At 42.8% G+C, this 14,250-nt stretch overlaps 2 protein-coding genes across 2 annotated transcripts in view; one reads left to right on the forward strand and one right to left on the reverse strand.

Moving 5' to 3' along the window:
* Positions 1–5,069, reverse strand: part of DNAH12 (dynein axonemal heavy chain 12) — a 59,358-nt gene extending 54,289 nt beyond the window's left edge. The window contains exons 1-7 of the mRNA XM_036391275.1: positions 5,008–5,069; positions 4,126–4,289; positions 3,824–3,914; positions 3,529–3,552; positions 2,416–2,605; positions 1,101–1,179; positions 488–646 (exon numbers count right to left, since the gene is read on the reverse strand). Coding sequence (XP_036247168.1) covers positions 488–646; positions 1,101–1,179; positions 2,416–2,605; positions 3,529–3,552; positions 3,824–3,914; positions 4,126–4,289 — 707 coding nt within the window. The 5' untranslated portion in view covers positions 5,008–5,069. The remainder of the gene's footprint in view (positions 1–487; positions 647–1,100; positions 1,180–2,415; positions 2,606–3,528; positions 3,553–3,823; positions 3,915–4,125; positions 4,290–5,007) is intronic.
* Positions 5,070–5,862: 793 nt separating this feature from the next.
* Positions 5,863–10,585, forward strand: PDE12 (phosphodiesterase 12). Its single transcript, XM_036391276.2, has 3 exons — positions 5,863–7,129; positions 8,181–8,259; positions 8,956–10,585. The coding sequence occupies exons 1-3, from the start codon at positions 5,882–5,884 to the stop codon at positions 9,396–9,398; spliced, it is 1,770 nt and encodes a 589-aa protein (XP_036247169.1). The 5' UTR covers positions 5,863–5,881; the 3' UTR covers positions 9,399–10,585.
* The last annotated feature ends 3,665 nt before the right edge of the window (positions 10,586–14,250 follow it).

The raw sequence follows: 14,250 nt of genomic DNA on the forward strand, positions 1-14,250 counted from the left end.
AATTACCAGAAAAAATAATGCGGAAAAATATTTTGAAAATTATCTTTTTGAAAACTATGAAAATTTAAAGTTCCAAGATTAAACAGAAAATTCAACTTCTGAAAACCAGCAAGAAGTCTGATCTTCAAGGTTAGCATAGAATTTTGTACAGATGACAATACTACGAGAAGTTGATTTTTCAAATCCTACTTTAAACAGATTTCTATGGAAATTAAGCATTAAGAATAAGTGAACAATGGGGAGAACTTTACAAAATTAAAGGCAAAATACAAATCAAAAGGTCTGATATTACCAACAACTTGAATAACAATAAAATAAGTAACAGAGAGAAAAAAAGTCATGTCATAACACACAGTAACTTAAATCACAGTATGTTAAAATGGTGCATCAAAGCAATGTTCTATGATAAATAATAGAACTGAACAAGCTCATCTTTGCCAGCTTCAAAAACCTATATGGGTCAATATTTCAGCAGAACAGACTTTACCTGCAACTAGAGAAATCCACTACAAGAAAGTCAAAGAATGCTGTATAACCAAAATCCAGTAGTGTTTTCATTGTGGGGTGAAGAATATGTAAGGTGGAATTTATTTGGTTTTTTGCTTTGATATAACTGCTACGCCATGTACTAGAAAAATCCAGGCCTCTAAAAAAGAAAAAGCATTAAAAAGCAACCAAAACAAATAAACAAACAAAAATTAAGAGCTCAAGCACTACTTGAATAAAGTACTGATACATAAAAGATAGTATTCAAAAGAGTATGGAACAGTTAATTAATGCCACACACATGTCCTCACCACCATGCAGTGGAAGTCATACAGATACTCTGATAAAACATGCTTTATCCTCCATGGTATTTTCAGATGCTGCTCTACGTAACTAGAACAGTAATAAAACACTGTCAGTGCTAAAACTTTGTAGAGCATTCAGATAAGAGGTGCTCAAATGCAAGATCCTCTGCAGAGATTTAAAAATGCCCCAGTAAGGGGCTCCAGAATTAATCTTGCACCATAACTCTGTCCACACAGCTCAGCAAGAATGTCCCTCATCTAACTCAGTGTGTTTTGCCAGTGAGTTATTTGCTAACTGAATCCACTCACAGAGGTAATGAAGGCAAAGGTGCCTCCTCTTCCAACTTATCAAGTTCTTTTATGTCTGGTTTGACAAGAGCTCTTCTCACTAAAAAAAAATACATGAACATTAGAAGAAAATTAGGCCATATTCAATAGTCACTGTACTTCCTTAAACCAAGCACATAGTAGGAGGAAAAAGTAATTGTGTCACCCTAGTCTGCAAAACACGTTCTCTCAAAGGCGACTGAAAATCAACAGCTTCTGCTGAATTTTTATACAGATTTGGGTGCCTTAATTCCAATTCTGGCTCCTGTTCCTGAAGGTTTTCAGATGGGTTTGTGCTTACATAATGGAATACTTCTGCAGTTTCTTTGCTGAGGGGATGGTCAGTGACAGCAACGGGCTTCCCAGGGAGGTGGTCACAGCACCAGTCCTGCCAGAGGGCAAGGAGCACCTGCACATTGCTCTCAGAGCCCTGCAAGGAGCTGGACTCTAATCCTTATGGACCCCTTCCAAGTTGATATATTCTAGAATCGCAAGAATGTATGGCAACTCTGTTACATAATTACAGTGAGGTACTATAATTATGCCACTGATGACATTACAAAGAAGTTAGTCCAATGTTAAATTGTTTATTTTTTAATCTACATTTTTAAAAGACCAGCCACTCACTAAAATATTAACAAAACTGAGCACAATTTCAGATTCCAGCTACTACAAATGTAAATAAATTAATACATGATTTCAAGGAAAAACACTTTCAAAATTCCAGTTCATGACTCTTTTTACAGGTTTCAAAATTGAAGTGACCTGTATGAGTGATATCTGAAAACAGTAATTATCTTTGCAGATTTTTATTGTGAGCTTCCTCCTGCAACAATAGCACCATCAGAAAACTCATGAATGCATTTATGAATAAAAAGCTTAAAAAAGCTGCTGTTCCTGAAGAGGTAGAAAGAAAGACTAGTACATTAAAAGTTTCTCCTTTCTTAACAGTAAATAGCAATACATTCTTGCTTCAAATTAACTAAATGGGTTAAAGACATAATGAAATCACTTCATCAGCAATCAACCTTTTTGACATGAGCTCTGCAGCTGTCTTTGCTTGAACTGTACTTTCAGCTGGTTAACTTTTTATTGGTTCAAATAAAATAAGCAATTTTGCCTTAAATATTACGGCCAACATACATTTGATAAGGCAGGAAAAGCTAAATCAGTAGTTGATTACAAAGATCCTGCCTGGCTGAAACAAACCAGAAAAATCATTTTAAGCATGAGAATATGGAGTTTATAATACATATACTAACATGAATATAAGTGCTGAGTAATCTGTGGTACTTACACACACATCTTTGCATGCTTTTTTCATAATCCCTTACTACCTCCTTTAAAAGGTCTTCAGTGAGCAGCTCTCTATCTCTGCCCTCCATAAGTGGCTGTGGCACCATGGCAAGCATGGACCTCAGCCACTGCTGCTGGATGGGAACCATGGGATTACTCTGCACACAGTTCTTCAAAAAGAAGTATTCTGCCTGGAAGGACAAGATTTTCAGAGCTCTAATAGCTACCTATGTACGTATTTTTGTGTTAGGCTTGGCAAAAGTCTCTTTTTATTCATAATTTCTTCATTTCAAAATGTCTTAATTTCCATAAAGGTGAGGTATTTAATCTAATCTTTTCTGAGTTCACTGACTAATACCCTAAAAACTGCTTTGTGGTTGGTAACATGGTCTCTGTCTTAATGTTTAAATATATAATATTGTACTTGTCACTATGGCGTTTTCCTTGGTCCGCTGCTGAAGTTTATGGCCAACAATAAAATAGTTCAAGGTTTAGGTTATTGTTGTTTGGACAAACATTTATCTGGCAAAAATTGTGGACAAACATCCTCCATAAGAGGAGTGGATGTTGGCCAAAGAAATAGGTATTTCTGCTTTTGGTTGACAGCTTTTGTATAAAATCTCTACATAATGAGTTTGCCTAACAACAGCTAGGCAAAACTGGTGTTACCTTAGGCTACTTAATGTAAATATTTCAATACTAATTTGAGTTTCAACTGGCTCTCAGAGATGAAGTCTTACTTTAAAAGCTATACACAAATTTGAAGTTTAGTGCATGTTCTTCAAATTAAGGGAACGATGTCAAAAACTCCTTTTTGTACAGGCTAAGGTACAATCTATGACCTCAACTAAAAAAAATCCTGAAGGCTGCTAGGTTTTTTTTCCTAAATAATCACCTTTAACTAAGGTTAAATTATTATTGATAGATGCTCTTTCTAAAACACAAAAATACTTTTCCTCTACAGGACCCCAAGACAAGATTCCTATTTTGCTTCTAATCAATTTTCCCTCACCAAGATTACTTCTTCCTGTTTAATAACAATAATTCTGCATAACATACTTCTCTTAATTCACTCTTCAACGCCAAAAAAAGCAAATGAAAGAATTGAACTCACCCTTAGTTGTCTTTCATTGTCCATCTGTATAAAAAGAAATGGAAGATTGTTATATATGAAGAACATACAAAAAATACTGGAAATATAAAATTTAGCAAATATTATTCTTAAACAAAGACTTTATTCTACAGATATACGGGCATACATTTCAATTGAATTACCTGAGTATATAAATACATTTATGAATTACTGAGGAGCAAAACAAGTACCTTGAAGTAAATTCTAAGAAGGAAAATAAATGTCCCCATAACAAAGAACTAAATAGAAAATACTTAATAAAGAAATACTTTCTCACAGTAGAAGGCAGTTCTGTGATAGGAGGTGCAGCATCTCTCTCCTCTCTTTCATCCATGTCAATGTAAGAGACTTCAAGAGCTCGATCAATTCTAAAGTAAACCACAGCATCAGAAGTGCAGAAAAACTACAAATAATACAACGAAAACAATGCTAGCACTTTAATCACTGCAACCTATTTTTTCATCTTGATCACTAAATCTCACTATAATTATATGAAACAAACACTGTTATTTGTCAAATATCAAATGTGTAATGTCTCTTTCACTTGAATTTCAATGTCTTGAATTACATGAAACTCACAGTATCTGATTAATGATCTTTTGCTCCTCCTTGCCTTTGTGGTATGCCAACAGTTTCTTCTGTGATGGTGACTCTTCAGATACGACTGGTGGAGGTAAAGCAGGGGGACGAAACAAAGTTCTCAAAGTCCGTTTACTGGAAGTTGCTTCATCTGAGTGCTCCATCTAAAACCATAACAAAACCAAAATTCTAGAACACAATCCTGTCCAGAAAGGAGTTTAACACATGCTTCTATTAAGTTGAATGTATGTAAGGCATAAAATGAGGTCACCTCAGGGATCTCCACAGTTTAGGTATGAATTGTTTCAAAAAACAGAACAACAGTTTATATGGTAAAATGGCAAAGTTCAAGAGAAAGTGTGTACATACAGAGCCTGTCATAAGAAGGAAAAAAAAAAGAGAAAGGAAGAAAGGAAGAAAGAAAGACTCCAACAAATTTCAACTAAAAGATCACTCTTCTATGGCGGCTTAATCGTCTGAGCGGGGCTATTCCAAAGACTGATGGTCGGGTTCCCCTGGAAACACGATGCAGAAACTCACCACTGCTTTTCAACAGCTTCCCACAGGGGAGCAGAAGACAAAACTACCTCCTAAATCAGTGGTATATCCTAAAACCGCACCAAACCGGGGATGGTGGATGCACCAAAGGACACAAAGGACTCAACCACGGCCGGCCGGGACACGGCCTTTTCCCGGCGCTCCCTCAGCCCCGCCGCCCTCACCTCTCCCGGCGCCGCGGTCCCGCTCGGGACAACAGCGCGGTTACCGCGGAGCCGAGGGCGGGGCCCGGGCCGTGAGGGGCGCTCGGGGCTCTCCCTGGCCGAGATCAGTGCGTCTCGTGATGAGAGGAAAAAAAGAAAAAGAAACTTGGAAAAACCTTACCTTGACCGTCCCGCTCTTGCACAGAGCGAGTCAGAAAGTCCCTCTGCTCCAGGCTCTGCCTGCACCAAGCAGATCACAGCAAAAATGCTTGAGAAATTAGAAATATAATAATACCCTCAAGCATCAGGTGGCTGTTGCTAACCTTTTCCTTTTTGTACAACTATAAATGGAAATTTTAAGGAACTCTACACATTTGCTACCCACCTGCCCACACTTGGCAAAAGAGGCTTTAAAATCCTAATTTTGTGTCTGTGTAGGCAGAGCTCCACACGCAGTCTGAGGGAGCAGGGCGGGGGGATTTTATATCTGTTTTCCAAAGTCCTGGACACCTGCCTGGTGTGGCTCTCACTGCCAGGGCACTATTCAGCGTGAGGTCTCAACCCAGACATGAAATGTTTTCTCACGAACAGAACACAAACCCAAACTCTTGAGTTAAAGGATTTATCAACAAGCAATTAGTATCGGGGCGTTATGAGGGAGACCCGCCCACGCCTCGAACATCTGTTGGCCAGGAAGCTGCGCCGAGCAGAGGGGGTTTCGCTGCTGAGGGAGCAGAACCCGCTGGTTCTCCGGTCGGCCAGACTCCCGCCGTGCCGGCCGGTTAACGGCGGGGCGCGGGCTGCGGGCGCGGGAGCGAGAGCATGGCCCGGAGCGGGGCACGGGGCACCAGCAGGGGGCGCTGCCTCACGGCTGGCAGCGCGAGCCCGCCCCCTTCCCGCCTCCCACGCGGCCCCGCCCCTTGCCCCGCGCGCTGACGGCAGCTGCAGCCCCGCCCCGCCCGTTGCTCCGGCCCCGTCGCGCGCGGTGACGGCAGCGACAGCCCCGCCCCGCGGTTCCGGCCGCGCCCCGCGGAAGCCGCAGCGGCGCCGGGTCCATGTGGCGTCGGCTCCGCTCCGCCCTCCGGAGCCTCCGCGGCTCCCCCGCCGCATCCCCGCACGGCGGTGGCGGCCGCCCGCCGGCCGCCATGGAGCGCGCCGTGGTGCGCTGCGTGCCGTCCGAGCCCAAGCTGAGCCTGCGGTTCGTGCTGCCCGACGGCAGTGCTCGGCACATGCAGCGCGACCAGGCGGAGCCGCTGGGGCGGGCACTGGCGCGCATCGCCACCAACGCCGCTAAGGGCTACGGCAAGGCGGGCAAGAAGAGCAAGAAGGCGCGGGCGGAGGGCGGCGCGGAGGGCGAGGCGGCGGTGCCGGCCGTGCCGGCCGTGCGGCTGTTCTCCCGCGACGGCGCGGCGGTGGCGGAGGAGGTGCCGAACGCAGCTGCCTGGCAGGACGGCGCCGTGCTGCACATCGGGGACGCGCGGTACCGCGTGGAGCGCAACCCGCCCGCGCTCACCGAGCTCCGCCTGCCGCGCTCGCTCCTCGCCGGCTTCCCCGTGTGCCCCAAGGTGAGCGCCGAGTTCGCCGTGCCGCAGCACTGCCTGTTCCGCTGGTTCCGCGAGCAGCGCCCCGCGGGCGGCGGGGAGGCGGCTGGGGAGGCCTGGGTGGAGACGGCGGCGGCCGAGCGCGTGTTCACGCCGTCCAACGCGCTGGTGGGGCTGCGGCTGAAGCTGCGCTGCACGCCCGGGGACGGGGAGCAGCGCTACGGCCCGGCCCTCGAGGTGGAAAGCAGCAGCCCCGTGGAGGCCGGGCCCGGCGCCTGCACCTTCGACGCCCGGCACCTCTACACCAAGAAGGTTTGCGGCCACGGCTCCGTCCGCGCCGTCTCCTACAACATCCTGGCCGACACGTACGCGCAGACGGAGTTCTCCCGCACCGTGCTCTACCCCTACTGCGCTCCCTACGCCCTGGAGATCGACTACCGCCAGAACCTGCTCAAGAAGGAGCTGGCGGGGTACAGCGCCGACCTCATCTGCTTGCAAGAGGTGGATAAATCTGTCTTCGTGGACAGCTTGGCCCCGGCGTTAGATGCTTTTGGACTGGAGGGGCTGTTCAAGATTAAGGAGAAGCAGCACGAAGGCCTGGCCACTTTCTATCGCAGGGACAAGTTCAGCCTCCTCAGCCAGCACGATATCGCTTTCAGCGAAGCCCTGGTCTCAGAGCCGCTGCACAAGGAGCTGTGTGAGCAGCTGGCCAAGTACCCCCTGGTGCAGGAGAAGGTGCTGCAGAGGTCCTCTGTGCTGCAGGTACTAGCTTTGACATGCTTTCTTCTCTTTCCCTTCTTTTTTTCCCCCCTTTCTTCTCCTCCCACTGTCTCCAGGTGCAGCAGGGCCAGCGTTGAGCCTCAGGCAGTCGAAGGGAGATGAGGGATTAAGAGTTTGAAACATGGAACTTTGTTCTCTATTAGCTGGGGTAATGAATAGAGGAGAAGATCCACTTAGGAACAAAAATAAAACATTGAGATCTTACTGAACTGCATATATGGAATTACCAAAATTTGGTAAAAAAAGGCAATATTATTTTGCTTTAAAATGAAGACAGCTGTTGAGATTCTGGGCCAGGTAGTGATTCCTGGCTGGTGGTATTGGCAGCCAGTGTTTCATTACTTACTCTTATATGTCAGAATATTCTTTATAAAACTTAGATCTTATAAATAAATTTTAAGTTAGTTGAGTATGCTTTATAATGCCTCTTTAGCAAGTGACAGGAGGGAGACAAATAAGGTTGGACAGGTGTGTGAGCTTCCTGATACCAGAGGCTCTGCCCACAGAGCTGTTGTGCAAGTACAAGTGTGTAAGATAAAAGGCTGTGTCAGGAGCTGCAGAAACACCAGTAAAAGTTTCCTGCTCATGGACTGAGTAGGACTAATGGGATTTCTTTGATAACTGAAATCACCTCTTTGATAACTGAAATCACCTCAAATTTTGTTCAGTTTAACAATTATGGAATGCTACATTTGCTTGCTGAAAATGGAGATTTAGCACCAGTTCTGTTGCAGAGAATGAATACATAAGTATTCAGAATGGTACAGCCTGAACTGTAACTTATGAAAAAATATGGTCAAACCAGACAGAGTCAAAAGAATGTTTGTTAAATGATGTAGTGAGAATATTTTGGCTGATACCCAGATCTTACATAGAAGACTATTGAAAAGTACAGCTCCTAAATTGAGTTTATTGGTTATAAGCATCAGATTCTTGGAACTGGATTGCCACAGGGGCATAAACTGACTAGTGCATTTTAAAATATATAACCTCTCTATTTAAGACTTAACAAAGACTATTTTCTCTCTTAAAGGTTTCAGTTCTTCAGTCTACAACTGATCCTTCCAGGAAGCTTTGTGTAGCAAATACCCACCTATACTGGCACCCCAAAGGTAATTTTGGCACATTCCTGCATGTAGGATAACTGGGTTTGGAAAGGTTCTTGCTCTTTCTTGGGAGAATAGATTTCCCACCATTCTTTTGCAGCTATAGCCTTTTCTTCTGGAACTGAGGGTTTCCTGCCTCACTTCTTATCTAGATGGAATCAAGCCAGATTCCTAGGTCTGTTTATATATTTATTTTTTTAGTGTGCCTAGGAGTCAATAGAATCCAGCTGAAAGCAAGGCAAGCCACATCACACAGAATTCGCCCAAGAAGCAGACCATAAAATAGAACTATGTGTGTGCTTATGGCTTCCTAGACCTGTTGAACATGGAGCTCTCCCAGAGTACTGCCAGGAGGGGCAACCAGATTGGGCTCCAGAAGCTGTTAGGAGAGATTGTTCTCAGTTAGTTTTCTTTTGGCTCTGTGCATTTTTGGGAATATTATTAGGATGGTTGCCATGAAATGGAAAACTGCTGCATATGGGTGTTAAAGCTTCAGAGTTCTTGCATGGGCAAGTTTAAGGTGAAATTGTTACTCAAAAATATTTATAGTCACAAACTTGAAAGGCTTCTTAATTCATGAAAACTATTCTAAAATTCAGGATTGCTGTTTCAGAGCTACTATATATGCTTAAATGAGCAACCCAGTGAGCACCTCCAGTGCTGTTCTGCATTATTTGAAATAATACTTTTTTATGTCCTTAGGAGGGAACATCCGTCTGATCCAGATTGCTGTGGCCATGTCTCACATCCAGCACGTAGCCTGTGACTTGTATCCCAGGATCCCAGTCATATTCTGTGGAGATTTTAATAGCACACCCTCCTCAGGAGCTTACAGTTTTATCAGCAGCGGTGGCATTGCTGAAGATCATGAAGACTGGGTCTCAAATGGGGAGGAAGAAAGGTGCAGTATGTCTCTCAGCCATCCTTTCAAACTGCTAAGTGCTTGTGGAGAACCTGCTTATACAAACTATGTTGGTGGGTTTCATGGATGTCTGGACTACATTTTCATTGACAGAAACGCTCTAGAGGTGGAACAAGTTATTCCATTGCCAAGTCATGAAGAAATAACAACCCACCAGGCTTTGCCAAGTGTTTCACATCCTTCTGATCATATAGCACTAATTTGTGACTTGAAGTGGAAATAGAGTAGCTCTGGCATGGTGCTTTTGGGGGTTTTTAAACAAGAAATTTAATTTAATGTACTGCTGGGCAACTGAGGTTAGACCCTGACTTGTAGGCTACTAAAAGGAAAGCCAAAATGATTAATGAAGAGTTCATGTGTTTAATGGCTCTACTGAGTATTGTCACACTGTTCAGAATATTTGCATGACAATTTCCCCCTTTTCTATATGCTAATGGAAAAAATACATTGAAGACAGGGTTTTGAGAATTGGATTATCATATACATTTTTAGTGTTTTTAAAGCATTAAGAATTATTTTGTTTAAAAAAAAGAATTTAATCTGATTTGTAAGACAGCCTACAAATTGAACCCTGTTTAATTCAGAAATAAACACAGAACCGAAACGCAAATGGATTTAGTTGACTCCACTTTGATTAATACAACTGTAAGTTAAGTTCATAAATTGTCTTGTTCACTTACCATTCCTGTGGCACAACTTCTAGTAAGTTGCATGAACAATGTACTTGTACCTACCAACTTCTGAAATGATGTTCTTAATTATCAGTGAGTAGACCTTGTCAAAAATCAACCATATTAAATTCAAGGCTGTAATTGATTTGGAAGCAATTTGTCTGCCCACATAACATGGGTAATGAGGATAATGTTAACACCTTGTGAAATTGGACTACATGAAGAAACAGCATCTACTTTGAACATATGTTCCTTCTGGTTTGAGTCATCAACAATAAGACACTGGAGTTTAGGACAACCAGCTTTGGATGGGAGAGAGCTTTTTATCAGTATCATCTGTTTTCAGGTGGGGAGAGATACAGAACAATGTGGTGCATTAGTTATCTGTGCCTAAATCTTTACAAAGAAACACAAGTGACTTGCAAACCTTTATCACAATGGTTATATTTTGTTTTTCTCTTGCATACAAAGACAACCTGAATTTGTAGTGTTTTTCCATGCGTTTTTTCTTTCTAGAAATAGCCTCGTTTGCCCTATTTTGTAGGATGCAGGGAAGTGTATTTTATCCATACCTTCACAGAATGTGTTGGAGTGGGTTCAGTCATTTAACAAGGTTCTTGCCAGTCATTTAACAAGGTTCTTGCCCTGCATCATTCATCCATGGAAAACAAAAAGCATTTGGAAACCATTCACTAGATCTTCCTCTTTCACCGTAATAAAACTCCCTTTATCAATTGTCTGTCACTGTTGTCAGTTTGGGTTTTTTTCCTAGTTACTGGTGTCTTCCATGGCAAAACAAGTCTGCCTGGGTTGATAAAAGCTGTGTACTCTACTGCACACCTGCTCACCTCCCCTACATTCTGGTGCTCTGTAGCTGGGATTCACTCAACTGTTTAAACACTACTCAAACCAGGAAGTCACTTTCAGGTGAGATATTTCTGAGGGTTGCTGGTGCTGTCTCTTGCCATAGTAATTGCAGTGCTGTGAAGGGTGATGGAAGTGAGATTGTGTTACTTACATGGGCCAACTGAGCTCCCCTTGTAACTCAACGGAACATTCTTGTCCTCATTTTTAATTACCAATCCATTACAACTGGGTTACTTTGTATTTTCCTAGCCTAGAACATTAAAACTTGTAACTTGTCCCTGGAACCAGAAGATGGAGCTGCTCAGAGAACAGACGTGCCTGGTGCTCTGCCTCCCTTCCCAGAAACAGCAGCTCCCTCCCTGCTTGCTCTGCTGGCACTTGGGCTGCTGCCTCTGCCTCCCTGCAGACCAGGGAGAGGGAGTGCAAAGGGAAGCTGGAATCTGCAGGAAGCAAGTGGTGAGGACAAACACAGCACTGGAACAGGCCCTTGCACATGGTAGATAATCCTTTACTATGTTTAGGAGAAAGTCAGTCCTGTGAGCTGATGCTGGGGAATCTCCAGACCCAGTATCCTCCAATTAGGAAACTGCAGGAGCAGGGGCTGACTGCCACTAGCAGCAATGTGTCAGGAACCTGCCACATGTCAAGAATGAGAATGCAGCACTAGGGTCTAGATTAGGAAAGGCACAGTTCAAAAAACCTGAGTTTTTTGGGGAAAAGAACCCTTAGGTATACCTTTGGCCCAGAGCCCCCAGGCTCCCAAGCTCTATTTACATCTGTGTAAGGTAACAGATGGTGCTTCCTACTGCACTTACCTTGATTTTTAACTCCCATTTTGGCTCTCCCTACACCTCTGGACCTTGCCCAGCAATTAATTCTTCCTCTCTAAATCACATCCAGAACCCACATTTGTAAAAGTCCCATTCAACTTGTCTCCATTTTATTTCATAAACCTAAACCCACCTGTACTTGTTCCTCATCCAGCAATTGGAAAGTTCCATGGCCTTCACAACAAAAAACCGGGTAGGATTTTCTTTGCATCTTTGTAAATGTGGATGGGATTTTTTGTTACTCTACTTTCCCAGACCACCTGTTAAGGAAAAAGGAAAATCTATTTGCCTTCTACTTGAATTTCCCATCTCTGATTCATTAAACTTAGAGACAGTGCTGCCTCCTACCTGTCTGTTGTCTCAGGAGAGAGTTGTTTCTTCTTCCACAGTGGCTCCTGCTGTGGACAAACTCATCACTCACAAGAATATTACAGAACTAAGAGCACTCAAAACACTGACCTTCTGAAGAGAGCACACTTGGCTCATTTTTAGGCTCTGGGCATTGTGAAATGTTTACCTGTGTATTTGATATGTACAAAATCAACCAAGTTCTGCCAGATCCTTCAGACTGGTCTGGCAACTTGAAACTCCTATTGTTCTTTCCCCTAACCATATCTGTTCCAGACAAAGAGGTCTCTTATCCTCCTGTGACAGTACTTGAATTCTTGCACAACTCTTGTATCATTGCTATTTTTGAAAAGTACAATTCAAGCATTAAGTAAAGCACCTATATATATCATGATAAAGCAAGCAAGGATGCCAAATATGATTGAGAGAAGGATGAAGAAAAGAGAGGAGAAAAATGGTATGAAAAAACCAAGGGGAAAAATAGCCAGTGTGCTAAGGCATCAGAGCTTTCAACATGTCAAATTAATTGTGTGGTTGCCTTGTTTCTCATATTCTTGGCATAGAAGGAAAATTGTTTCAAGTCTTCCAACTCCTACCCAGTAAGAGGAAAGGCCTTAAACATTTCAGTTTTGGCAGCTCAGCTTTATTCACAAATCCAATGGCAGCATATGAAGTGTAGCTTCTTAAATCCCCATTTTTGACAAGGGTGGGAAAGACGTACTGGACAAGGTGATGTGCAAAGTTTCATCAATATTGCACTCAAATTACCTTTGTCCAGACCTTTATAGAAGGATTTCTTAGACTAACAAGGGACTAAAAGTTGGGCTCTGATTTTTCTTTACTAGCAAACCCCAAACCAATGTTTTACACAACCTGAGCTATTCTTGTAAGCAATTAAAAAAATGAAAATCATGCATGTGCTTAATATTCGAGAAATAAATTGTGTCACCATGGTCAAATAAAAGAAAACCCACTCTTTCTTCAGTATTTTGTTCTCTATAGTTAAGCTGGCCATCTGACACACTGAAATAAAGCTTCCTGTACACAAATATTACTTGACTAACACCCCAGTGCGGCAGAACTTAGCCATTTGTTTGCATATAGAAGGTAATGTCTACAAAGAGACATTCCAGCTACTGGAACTCAGGATTCCCTGTCACTACAGAGAATGAGGAACACATTCTAGGAGTCTCATTCCTGCTCAAGGTTTTGAACTTCAGGGACAGCAGCTCAGTTCAGGTACATGACTTCTGATAGGGAAATTACAAACCATGTTAGTATCTAAACTCTTAACAGACTTGAGAAAATTGGGTGTTCATGAGAATTTCATCTTCCTCTAAAGAACACATTGTTACTGATATCCAACATTGTCTTCCTGTATTTCAGTGCAAGCTGCAGCCTTAACCCTCATGCAGACTCCATCACTCTTAAATGAGGCTCAACATCTTCATTACTTTCTGACTTTGAGAAATTATTCATTTTATAGTAGAATTACACCTACTGATACAAAAACCCAAGCATGATGACTCAGAAATATGAACTTTGTATATAGATGCTGCAACTGAAAAGAATAGTGGCTCAGAGCTCACCTAAACCTGAATAGTTACTCATTTAAATAATTAAATCTCTACCAAGCAGAATGTTTCCTTCATGGTAATAGGCCTAATTTAAGTATCTACTGTTTCATTTAAAGAGTACCTCTAACTGTGTAACAAGCATTGTTTATTTTAATGTACTGGGACAACAAAAACCAGCTTGTATTAGAGACAAGCTGTCTCTTCTGAACAAGGTGTATCTTCTAAGGTTTAATTCAAGGAACTGCATGGCTAGAAATGTGCACATCAGCAGCTACTGATCAAATGGATGGGTATATCAGCTTTGGTTAATAAGTGATTAGCAATTCATTAAAGGTGCAGGCAAAACCCTTCTCACCTTACACTGTCTCCTGGGTTTCCATTAAACATTGAAGACATTTAAGGACTGTATTCAAAAACTCTGGGATGCTCCCTGCTTACCTGTGCTCACAGTAACAGCACCTCTTAAGAACTTAAACCTCATTTACAGCAGAAGCTGCCCAGGAAGGTGTTCTGAACCAAAACTAGCTTGAGTTTACCAGACCTTGTCACTGGGATTTCTTGTAGCAAGGGTAACCAGACCTGGGTGGAAAATGAGAAGCACTTAGCCTGAAACTGCAACAGAATCATACTTTGGGTTCCTAAAGACATACAATCAATAGGACAGCACATTGTAGTGGGAGGGTTGAACAGTATTTGCTTCTATACAGCAGACAGGCAACAGAAAAATAGATTCTAAACTACCCATTAGTAGCAGCCTCAAAACACATATTAATTTATGCCTT

This window comes from Molothrus ater, chromosome 11 (genome assembly GCF_012460135.2).
Source record: "Molothrus ater isolate BHLD 08-10-18 breed brown headed cowbird chromosome 11, BPBGC_Mater_1.1, whole genome shotgun sequence".
NCBI classification, from domain to species: Eukaryota; Metazoa; Chordata; class Aves; order Passeriformes; family Icteridae; genus Molothrus; species Molothrus ater.

What these genes read in the sequence shown, in the direction of transcription:
- PDE12 (XM_036391276.2), top strand. Translation starts at nt 5,882, where the DNA reads ATGTGGCGTCGGCTCCGCTCCGCCCTCCGGAGCCTCCGCGGCTCCCCC. An exon ending in AGAGGTCCTCTGTGCTGCAG is followed by an intron (nt 7,130 to 8,180) that starts GTACTAGCTTTG and finishes TCTCTCTTAAAG; the next exon opens with GTTTCAGTTCTTCAGTCTAC. An exon ending in CCTATACTGGCACCCCAAAG is followed by an intron (nt 8,260 to 8,955) that starts GTAATTTTGGCA and finishes TTATGTCCTTAG; the next exon opens with GAGGGAACATCCGTCTGATC.